The 12427-nt window shown below is 36.6% G+C and overlaps 1 protein-coding gene across 9 annotated transcripts in view; it reads right to left on the bottom strand.

Moving 5' to 3' along the window:
• Positions 1–360: 360 nt before the first annotated feature.
• cnbd1 (cyclic nucleotide binding domain containing 1) overlaps positions 361–12427 on the bottom strand; it is an 82740-nt gene continuing 70673 nt past the window's right edge. For 5 of the 9 annotated variants that reach the window (XR_011189890.1, XR_011189887.1, XR_011189886.1 and 2 more), the window contains 3 exons: positions 10985–11044; positions 1584–3065; positions 361–1535 (listed from right to left, as the gene is read on the bottom strand). Coding sequence is in view for 2 of the 9 variants with exons in the window: in XM_069191107.1 (XP_069047208.1) it covers positions 2946–3065; positions 10985–11044 (180 nt within the window). In the remaining 7 variants the exon portion in view is untranslated. Of the gene's footprint in view, positions 3066–8525; positions 10327–10984; positions 11045–11612; positions 11660–12427 lie in introns of all 9 variants that reach the window. The other 4 variants (XR_011189889.1, XR_011189888.1, XM_069191108.1 and 1 more) reach the window with 4 other exon arrangements.

A 12427-nucleotide genomic window follows, 5' to 3' on the forward strand; every position in this document is an offset into this window, starting at 1 on the left:
CTTGTCTTGAAAAACAATTCTATATTATTCTTGGCATATAGACAATCGCTTTTCCTTATGCAGTATTAAAGTCAATTGTGGGTTTTTTATCAGCTCAAATTGCAGTTTAGACAAGTGCCAGACTCATTACACCAAAAGGACAGCCCCCTCATTTTGGAGTTTGAGCAGGGAAGTTCTAGGTTACATTACTGTAACATTCTTCTCTTGTTATATATAATTAGGAGAGAAATGTTTAAGAGACAAAATCTGTTAATATATACTGTAGCAATCAAATTTAGCAGCATTTTGTATGTTCGTCAACATATTGATTCTCAGCTTCCATAGTAGCAATCACCATATAAGACACATGGGGAAGGTCAGTTAGACACAGCACAGGAGTTTCCATACTTTATTGTGTTGACTACAAATGTCTTTAGGTAAAGAGGGTTTCTGTTCATTGGAATAAAAAAATGTGTTTTGTTGTATTTAACTACACATAATGTAAAGACAGAGATGAGTCACCTTAGAGATCATAAACATTTCCAGTCAAAATAAAACAGAAGCTGTTGATAAAACAGTTCAGCTCCCAGATTAAACTGAATCTTTATTACATATTTATTGTTATGGTGAAACATTCTCAGTGCTTTGCACAAACTATGACCAGTGCAAGTACAGTTTACAATAATTGAATCAAAACCAATGCAAAACCCAGCAGAAAACTACAACTTTAAAAAATGCAATTCAAAAGTCCAGCAAACCCTGTGGAGGTGCAGGAAGGTTTTTGAACAGCTGCTGTGCTCTTAGGAGTCTCGTTCCAACACAGGGGTGTAAGGGAGGAGAACAAGTGGATACAAGACGAAACAGTCTAATTTCGTTAGAGAGAAAAATGAATAAAAAACAGGGAGATGTGGTATGGTGGTGCAGTTTTTAGCATTGCTACTTTGCAGCACTGGGGCCACAGGTGCAATTCCTGGGGTACTATCTTCCCAGAGTTTGTAGGTTCTTATTAGGTTTCCTCCAGGTGCTCTGGTTTTCTGCCACAGTCCAAAGACATATTAGTAAGCCTACTGGCTTCTGGGAAAACTGAGTGTGAGTGTGTGCATGCCTATTTGTGTACTGTGATGGACTGGCCAGGATGTATCCCACCTTATGCCTGTTTCTTTCCACAATATGCTCCATGACCCTGTATTGTAGCAGTAAAACATGGATGAAAACAGGAAGACAGTTCCATGGAAGAGTTTTAAGGTAAAGGGTTATGGAAGCCTTTTTAAAATTCATAGGGAAAGTAGGCAGAGGGTAGAGAGTTACCAAAGAAGATTGAAAGTTATTAATCACTGTACTGTTCTCACTTTATTAAACTTCTGAAGCAGGATTATCATTATATTTTTAATTTGGTTTTTGTTTAGAGTTTAAGTACAGCTTGCTCTAGGCTTTAAAATGCTTTAAAATGTAAATAAAATGTACAACTAAATGCAAATGATAATCATGGAACATAATGCATAAATAACGTATATTGGGATTTTTAAGTACTGTAAGTAAATTAGGGTTCTTAAACCCTTGAAAGTTAGAAAACTTTCAAAGTTAGAAAGTTAGAAAACTTTCACCTTGAAAGTTAGAAAACCTGATGTGCTGTACAACAGTGCCCCTGTAGCCAGCTTGTTGCTAGTGAGTGTCATCAGTGAAAGCTGCATCTGACCTCCCCCCAGACTTTGCTCTGCTGCTTACACTGTGTGCTCACAGAGAAGAAGTCAGGTGTTTGACACCACTGTCTTCAATTTTCATGTCACTGTGCCAGCACAGCAGTGAAGTTGTAGAGTTCATTAACAGTTAGCAGTTCCCAATTGTAATAAATGTAGTTTTGTCTGCAAGGTTTTAAAAGAAAAAAGTGAATGAGCCTGTGGTTCATAGCAAAGTTCTGAACAGAAGAACAGAAAATAAAACCAGAGTTGGAGAGTTTGGTTTTTCTTCAAACCAAATGCACTACACCAACTATGGGGCCAACTGATGATTCTGTGTTTTCTTGTGAACAGTTTCTTTGTTGTGTGTATTCTTTTATGGAGAAAACAGAGGGCTACTTTGCTACAGGGTGGAAGAAATCCAGTGAGAGGTCTCATGTTGAGTAAAACTAAACAAATAATGTGCAGGAAATTAATGTAATTCTATGGGATGTCCTGCACAACAGAGAGAAGAGAATTCGATCTTTTCATAAAATGTTGATTGAATTTGGGCATTTGCAGCGTGATTCCTTATCAATAAATTATTCAAGCCCTCATGAAAGATTCACCATCATGCAAGGCTTGATGCACTTTCCTTTTTAAGACGACAGTATATGCTGCAAAGGGAACTAAAGAAGCCTCATCCTCTGGGATCAATCAAAGAAACCAGTCTGAAGATTCAGAGACGGGAAGAAACCAAAGCTTGTGGAGAACTAGGGATTTTGCTTTCCAAAATAACACTAGACAGTAATACAAAACAACACTACACAGTTATGATTAGAAAAGGGTATTCCCCTAGCTGGCTGTCCTGAGAAGCTGACACTTTAATCCAGCAGGAGGTTAGTTTTTTTATTAACCACCCTTCTTGTTATCTCAGTATTTTAGGATTGTCATTAGCTGGAGTAAATAGGCTAATTGTGAGGTTATTTTGTGTTCTGAAAGAGATTTCCTTCCTTTGAGTTTCCAGCATGACATTAGGAAGCACAGCAAGCTGGCTAATTGAGAATAATTACATTGTGTTAAAGTTTTTTATGTTTAATTTTCACAATGCAGTGAAGAAAACAGACGGAGGTTTGCTTGCAAGGAAAAGCACAAAGATCAGAACTCAGGCAATACTTTTCCTGGGTTCTGATGAAGGTTTAGGTGATGGCGTTCTGTCAAACTCAAACTGTCAGTGCATTTGGTGGAAAAGAGATGGAAAGAAAAAACATCCCCATATTCATTTATGATGCTCATGTATAGCTCATGTATTTACTGAGACTGTGAATGACAGGCGTTTCGGTCATGTTGTCTTCCACCCCTGCGTGGAGACCACTTCCCAGTGCCAGGCATGATTCCATTGTAAAACAGGGCCTCTGCAACCACTGTGCGCTGAGAGGAGAGAAGAAAAAAAACTTCTAAAAAATCAGAATCATTCATATGATGAAATTGTATTCTTATTAAAATGAAAGTGTCCTTAATGAATGGCTCTTTGTTTTCCCAGAATTCCATGTTAAGGTATTTCTATGGGCATTTTTTTCTTGTGTTGTACATGTCTCTCCGGGTAGTCCTATAAGTCCTATAAGAAAGACATCAGCCACACACATTCTGAAATTGAGAAGCGTCTTTTTATATTACAATTGAACCTTCAGGGCCCCTGCTGTTTATTGCTATTTTATAACTGAAAAGGTGCAAAGGTAGAAATAATAAAACCATGTAGCACACTTTATATATTTTGCAGTAATATATAAAGCACATACTGTATACTCAATATGCCTATAAATATAAGTATCATATAAATGCACTTTATTAACATTCACAAATTTACTGAAACTAAAAGCAACTCGAATATTACTGAGGCGAAAATGAATCACATCTTCCAAATCTAAGAAGAAGAGACCAGCTGCAGTTATTACGTGATTTGCACATGAACAATGATCATACCATAGTTTTCATTTAATGCTGATTTTTATGCACACTCTCAAATGAAGGAAACCTGCTCCATTGGTATTACTGTAGCAAGGACTGCATGACCAAGGTAACTTTCTAATGCCTTTATGAGATCCATTTTTGAAAAAAATGTGATAATTACAATAAAATCCATCCCACATTTGACTTTATTTTCTTCTAGGTTCAATGATTCACTGGCATGCTGTGTATTCAAATGTCATTGATTAATTCAAGAGATCACCCAGGCTGTTGTACCAGAAGAATCATCTATATTGCTGAGGAGGAAATTGAGTCATATTATATTAGCTGCAAATTCTTCTGAGCACATTGGAGCATTTGCTCTCTGTCTGCATACACACAAATGTGCATATTTCTGTTCTTATTGTTATAATGTTACAATTTGTCTACTTACCTGTACAAATAGTGCTTGTATCTGCTGAAATATTTAGTTAAACTATAATAATATATAAATATTAAATTAAAAAATGTAACAATTCCAATGAGACCATAAATTAATGCAAATTTACGTAATATTAATTCAAACACATTTCTCTAGAGTGTCTCACAAAGGATGTCCCAGAGATCCTTAAGACACAGAGGCACAGGCCAGTGACACTCCATACCCTCTGTGTAAGACACTAAAGATGCTTCAGCCATTAGACTACACACCTGAACTAAAGACCTCTGGTGAATAACAGGGAGGCAGGGCGACTCAGCCAGGCAGTGCAATGAGACTTTTGCTAAGACCCAACTGAGAGACTTGTCTAAGTCATTCAAAACCTTCTAGTTTTCATGAACCAAAATTAACTGGAAAACTGTTTCCATGCACATTATACCACCAAGAGATGAGACTACTCTAAAGCTACCTTTGTTTGATGTCAATTGATAAGATTAAACAAAATGGAACTCTTGAATCAAATCATGCAAGTAATAAAAGTTAAATCCACATACTGTACATACCCTGTACAAGGGGGGTCTGTTTGGTCTGTCTTAGAAGAAAAAGCTTCATATAATACAATGAAAGAAGTGTCATTTTAATTCCACCATGCAGCAACAATAAAAACTAGAATAAATACTTCAGCTGCTCAGCCATGGAATTCTAAAAGGATTGCATATTCAGTTATAAACTATAGTAGGTTGAACTAAATACTGAATGTACCACCACAGCAGTTAAATGACCAATAAAAAGACATGATGAAACATGCCTGTTTAGAATTAAATGAAATAAAAACATGAATTTTAAACTGCTCACTCACAAAACGTTAAAAGGTTTTAGTAAATTCAGGATATTCCTCAGAAAACCTAGCAGGTTGTTAAGTAACAGATATACATCAACCAAATGGCTGAAAGGTACTGTAGAAGCAAACATCTCAGAGATGGCATATTGCAATTAAGTTTCAGTAACATGGCTGAAAAAGTTTGGAATTTCCTCATTCATACCAAAGAAAAAGGACAAATTAGAACTGACAGTAGGGCAACCAACCCTACCGTCTCTAGAACTTCTATACAGAATTCAGCAGGACAGATATCAAATTAAGAGACAGACCATCTGACTCTGCTATCAGACATTTACTAGGCTGCATTCATCACACAAAACATCTAAGGATCATTAATTCCAAGAGGACAGGTAAACTACATACAGCTTAATTGCATTTGTATATAATTTGTTTAATTTGCTGCTTAATCACAGGCTGCTTTGAGCTGAGGACTTAAGATATTTGATTTAATTTACAGTACTTAATTAGAAACTGGGACATTAAATTCAGAGAGTACCTTATGACTACTGGGAATCAACCAATCGGAATAAACAGCAATGTACAGAGAGATTCAAGGAATACAATATACAATTTTTATAATACAACAATAAAATGTGACAATCAATACTAGATTATATAAGGCTTAATCAGCCATGATACACACAAAAGACTGAGAGATTGTAAGAGATATTACAAATACAGGGCTAATCACATTGGCTATAATACTCAGGTTAGTGTAGTCAACCTCATCAACCTTTATAAAAACTCAAAACACTTTCTGCAATTTCCCTCATGGGATCAATAAAGTATCTATCTAAAACACAAGTAAATATTAAATAGCTTTCCTGAATTCATCTTTATCAAACAATTACTTGTTTGGAATAAAAGTTTAAGTTTAAGTTTAATTTAATTTAAGTGCTAATATGCAAACTTCCGATATACTGTATACTCACAGGAATTTGACATGTTTGACCAAACACAGTTCTGATGAGGCATTAAAAGTCCCACAAGGAGAGAAACAACTACATCACAGGGCACATGGGAAACAGCCACAAGTGAGGCTTAAATGGGAAGAAACCTAAGAAGTCTGTTTGCCTGTATTTTGCTGTTGCTATGCTGAATTTTAGTTGATATCCAGTGGCATTGACAAATGTCTAAATGCATTATGTCAGTAAAATCAGTCAAAATCACAACTGGGAGATTAACACAGAATGTCTCCTGTTGCCAAGGAATGGTCTCAGTCACATGATCAATTCAATGTCAAATAGCCAGAACTGCACAAACTGCTTGTGCAATGACTTTTACATTGTCACAGGTGGTAATTAGTTGTGACATCATCAGGTGTAGTGAACATTCCCACATGGCATGTTCCTGGTGGATCATTCTGGTCCTGTAAGTGGATTTATGACAGGTGTGTGCAGATGTCCCTTCCTCTTGGAGATGCAGACAGAGAGGCATCAGTTTTGGCACTTCAACACTGAAGGGGTCACAACACCTTACCACAGAATGTGGAGAATTTTTTCATATAGTTAGGCATGTTTTCTTGTCTGTCACACCCTACATCAGTCCTGAATGTTACAGCATTCCTTCGAGCAAATGACCAAGGGCAGACTTTCTCAAGCTTGTGCTTAAAATCTTCCACAAATAGTAACACCATAATTACAAGCGGAGTCTTTGTCTTCTATAATTAAACTTGGGCTAGATGCATAATCCATGTGGTATTTTCTGTTTTAAAGAAAGGAGACAACCAAGGAGAAAAACAAACACAGACAGCATTCTCTATCCCTAGGGCAAAAATCCTTATTTGTAAGTAAAGAAGTGCACATAATGTATAGAGTTTGCCAGCCCACATAGATATAAAGACAAATCTGTGAAGCAAAAAGTAGTCAATGAACTTTCAAAGCAAAACTCTTTCAAGATTAATTTAAAAAAGGAATCAGAGATATTTGACAAATAGTTATTATGTGTTGAAATGTTTGCTGCCGCTCATTTTGCAGCTTTCTGTTTTGGATGTACTGAGGAATGCATTTCATAACCTCTTGTCATAATCAGGACATATTCAAGGAAATACATCAAACTCATCATTTAAAGACGCATAATTCATAATAACTGGTGATAAAAATATATATACTGTATACATACAGTATATTGCATTTCTAAAGTGTTCGCACATTTTCAGGAAATTAATATGTGATTCTCCCAGATTTATCCTTCAATTCTTTATGGCATAACTAAACTTGGTATCTAAATGTGTGCAATGTTTTCTTGTAGTGGATTCAAATCCATTCAACTCATCCTGATGTTGCAAATTAATGTGTAACTATCTCCAGTTTTTTTAGACAAATAAGAAAGCCTAAAACATCAAGCCTGATCTGAATTATCTTCAGGGTAGGACATACACAGCCCAGATCCGGGAATGGAATGCGAAGGTGCTCAGTAGCTGGCCAACAAAAGGAGTCTCAGCGGAAAAGGTGAGAGGACTGGAAGGGTTAAAGAGTGCACTGACACAGCAGGGAAAGAGCAGTGCTAATGAAAAGAGGAGCTGACAGATGGCAAAGCTATATTCTGCTCCGAGGCTCCTGGAGATGTGAATACTACATCGATCTGAGGAATGCACTGAGGCAGTCAACAAATAACATGTTTGTCTTCCTTATTGTTGTCTGAGTTCTTCTCCTTAGTGAAGACTCAGACATATCAACATTAATAACGGTTGTTTCTTTTTTCTTTAATCTTTCCCAAAATATACATATTCTTTACAATTTTAGTGTTAAAAATCACAACTTTACTTATGATGTCCAAAGCAAAATAAAAGAGTTATTAAAAAAAAACTATTTATATACAGTAGCAATATATAGGTATATTTAACACATTGATTAAATATATAATAGAGGTGGCCATTTCCCCACTAGATATTTGGTAGGAAGACACACTGAGGTTTTGGTTGGCTGTCTGTTCCAGGGAGGAGTTAAGAATAACTGGGGGTGGAACTCCATGTTGCCCTGGTTATGGGAGAAGGTAATGAGTAGTACAGTGTTCACACCAGAATAACCAGACAACTAGGACACTCACTTAATCCTCCATTTGCTTCCTCAAAGTTTATCAATTAATTCCAGGATTAGTCTGTGCATTAGTTAAAGGTATTAAAAGTTCATTCTCTATACTGTACACCAGTGTTTTTAAAGGCTCCATAAGCTCATGCCACAACATGTTTAAGTAAAATTAGTCAATCAATCTTTATTGAATTGGGAAATTTATTTTTTCTTTCATGCTGACATAACTATGTTACAGTATAAAGAACGGAGGAATGGGGAATGCAGAGAACTCGGAAAGAGAGAACTGATGGGTGATGTGTCATCTCAAACATTGTGAGCTTGCAGAAATAGAATTCATTGTTTATCTCTGTTGCTCAGGGCCCAGGACAAACAACTACTCACTGCTTTCACAGCACTCTACCAGGCTAATTAGCTGTCTCTCTGCACTTCCTTGCAGTCACCTGAGAGACTGCTTTTCAGACAATGCTTGTACGTGAAGTGTTGTTTATTAAGACATGATACACAATACAAAACAGGATACAAGAAACATGAGAGACTACAAAATACACATGCAACCATATCAAAAATTAAATAGTGTATACACAGACACCTACCTTAAGAAGTACATAATATCTGGAGTGTCTCTTAACCTTTCCAGAAACAAGCAGCGTTCTCCAGGTGAGTATTGTGTCACCAGACTTTCAGAGACCAAGAGTTGAGTGTTAGATTAATGTAAGGAAAACATTAGGATCATTCTGTATATCAGACAGGGACAGAACTTAACTAACAAAAAAGTCTTTCTGCATCACATACAGGAAAAGGGTCTTGCTCTTTCAAACCAGTTGTCTTACTCCCATAGAACAGGTACACAGAATCAAGTGAAAGTAGCCATATACTTTAACATAAAATCCAAAAAAATGCCATCTGATGACTGCAAAGTGGAAGACATCATTAACACTACAGCTACATGACCTTTTCTCGCTGAGAACTGGATTTGTATTCCACATTTGTAATTCATGTATTCTGTAGCTGATTACTTACACTGCTCAAGTGACAACTGTCAGCTGACTCACTGAACAGAAATCAAATATTATAATAGCTCACTGTTTAACTTTAAGGACTAATTTTATTTATGACCAATAGAATAGTTTACATGGAAATGTAAACACAGAAAAGCAAATTATAAAAAGGAATAATACATTACTGGGACACAAGCATTCAAGAATCAGTTTTTGTCACATTGTATTCAATTAAATCTTTCCATTTAATAAACATGTATTTAACACTAAATCCTAGACTTTACCAATCAACCATTCTGCAGAGTAAGCCTGTCTAAATTTTTAACAAAAGCAGTGTTTATAATGTGTGCTGATTAAACACATAAAGATGTGTTTATTTATTCATTCATTAACTCTTCTTCCTTAAGATGAAGAGATAACATCTGGTGGAGTATAAGGAAAGTTGGTTTGCAATAGATATTACCTGAACTCTCTTCAGGAATGGTGAAAGGTGAATCTCTTCATTTCTAAGTGATGCTCCTATATGTAATTACAGTACATGTATAATCCAACAGGCCGTGGAAACATATCGCTGACCTTCTGTCCACACTAAGAAACCCTGTATCTTTAAATAAAATTACTGAAAATTCTTTAACCACTAGTTTTTTCTCTATGGAGATGGATTTTTATTATAGACCTACTTTAATACACAACTACTTTTGCCTGAGAGAAGGGGGCCTCTTATTAAAATTCATTCTGATACATCAAACGTTAAAATATCTAAATGTTACTAGGAACAAGGACTTTTTTCTCAATACTTTTTTACCTTCATAAGAGTTTATCTTTGTGTTAGGGATAGTTCTGAAAAACTGTTATCACCTGATGAACAAGAGCTATAAAAGGAAAACCACTGAAATCAGCACGCTCCATCTGCAGCTGAGTATCACTTCTGAGATGTGCATATTCAACTATATTCAGTGAAGGTCCCCTGTACTTCAGCAGTCTTTCCTTCAGCTTGACTTACCTTGCTGTGTTTAAGGCATTTAGACAGTTCGGGAAAGTATCAAACCTTCATCTCTGCATATTTCATTTCCCATGGCATTACATCCAGACTACTATGTCAACATTTTATGTTTTGTGCTACATCACCATCATTAAGATAGTACAATACATCAAAGAAGGTCACCCCAAAAAGTCATCATTCATACACAATGTAGATTATTAGATACATATATTTCATGTTTCATAACTGAACCTCTGAATGCCTGTATAGAAAGAACTGGTAAAAGAGCCCACTCTGCTTATGGCCAAGTGATGAGGCAGGGAGCCCAGCCACTCCAGGGACCAAGGATCAGAGACCAGGGATCAAACCCTGGGCTGACACTCTAAAGTATCCAATTAAACCTTGCCTGCAGGTCTTGAGAGGGATGAATCCAGAGCACCCAGAACGAAAAAAAAAACATGTGGAAATGTAAACAACCCACAGAGAGATGGTGAAGGACAGAATTGAAGCCAGGACCCTGGAGCTATGGGTTAGCAGTGTTGAATCACTACTAAATTAATAAAAGATAGTTTATGTATTGTACTAGATAGTATACTTTGTACTTGTATATTTTTTTTACCAATATTTAATTATTAATTAATTATTTTGATACCCTCTCTCCACCACCTATTCAGAATTACTAAGTGGTACTCAGCTCGGCATGACTGCTGTAAACCTACAGCACATATACAGTATATAGCATGAAGCACATATGTAATGTGAGATTTCCTCCTGAAAAGCATATTAGTCAGAGCCATCCACTATTTTTCCCATTCTACACAAGAGGTGAACCTGCTTATGCTTCCAAGCTCACAGGAATCTAGCAAGTCAAAGGTCACCATTGTGCAGCAAGGACAGGACTCTGCTCTACCAACTGTGCACTACTGATAAATCTAAGTCATGGTTGGTTATTGGCACTTCTCTCAGTCCTAAACTCATGGTGGCATTACATCCAGACTACTATGACTCAGTCTGCACTGAAAATTGGACAGAAAGTTGTTGAAAGCCTGTTAACTAGATGTATCCACTATACCTTAATGTGCTCCCATTTTTTCTGCTTCTCTCGTCTCAGATACTCCTTGTTAATCTCCTCCTGTGGGAATAGAGTAGTGAAAGAGCCAATATATTAAAATATATTTAGCATTCTACTTACCTCATTTTTTATATGTAACTTTAAGTAACTTATTATGTGATCATCATGAGATTTTAATTCTTGTTTTACAAAATGAATTGTTTTATCTGAAAGCAGTTCTCAGTGTCCAAATTAAAACAAATGAATATTACAAATGTAAAAGGACTTCAATGTATGTTATATTGAGCTCTATCGCAATGTTTTTAAATGTTGTAAATAATGAAAAGAAACTTAGTGCAGTACTTTGTATACTTTGGTTATGCTTGCATATCTGCATTTAGTCAAAATGTTAAAATAAAAAACACATATACCTTCTAAATTTCACTATCTATCAATCCATTTTCTAACCACTTCAGTCAATTAACTGTCACCAGTGAGATGAAGCCTATCCCAGAAAGCAACGAGCACAAGGCGGGATGCGAGATGGGATATCTTTGCGGGATGTCAGTTTATCGTAGACAGCACACAAAAACAGACATGGACACACACTCACACCAGGGCCAGTTTTCCCAGAAGCCAATTGACCTACCAGTCCTGTATGTCTTTGGAGTGTAGAAGGAAAGTGGAGCAGCACAACTGCAGCAAAAACATACAGGTTCACAGGGTGAAAATACAAACTACATGCAGACAGCACCCAAGGTCTGGAATAGAACCCATGGCTCCAGGGCTGTGAGGCAGCAATACAACTGCACCACCATACCGCCTGCTAAACTTCACTTTTTATCACCCAGTGTCAAATTGCTGTACAGAGTAATTGCTGTACATGTTATACATTTGTACATTTATTAAAAAAACTCCCATTTACACTGAAAAGAGTGAAGAAACCTGTAGGGAATCTATGGGAAAGTAATTATTCTAATGTAATGAAGGAGGTGGGTGTGGTGGTGCAAAGAAGCCAGAGAAGAAGGGGCCTGGGTGCAGAGTCAGGCGATTTCCATAGCTTCACGGTTTAGAACATATGACTCGGCTCCTTATTACACCATGGGAAGAGCTCAAGTAACAACAGCATGGAATCACCCCCTGGGGGATATCACTAGCAAAGGAAACAAACAGTGTTTTTTTGCCTGAATACAGAGAACCCTGAAGCTCTCACACTCCTGCAAATATTAATTCCAAGGTTCTGTACTCACTGGCCTGGTGAACCAGCTGCTTTCCTTCTGTTTTCTCCTTTCAGTATTTTTGAGATACAGAATGCAATGAACACATGCGAGAGTGCTTATAACGGCTTCAAAATCCTTCTGAAGATTGAGGAAAACTTTAAAATGTTTAATGAAGAAACCTTATTTATTAGTGTCTTGAGCAGATTATATTTAGCCAAAGACACAGAAAGAGTGTATTACATCA

The sequence above is a fragment of the Lepisosteus oculatus genome, chromosome 6 (genome assembly GCF_040954835.1).
Source record: "Lepisosteus oculatus isolate fLepOcu1 chromosome 6, fLepOcu1.hap2, whole genome shotgun sequence".
In the NCBI taxonomy this organism is placed as follows: Eukaryota; Metazoa; Chordata; class Actinopteri; order Semionotiformes; family Lepisosteidae; genus Lepisosteus; species Lepisosteus oculatus.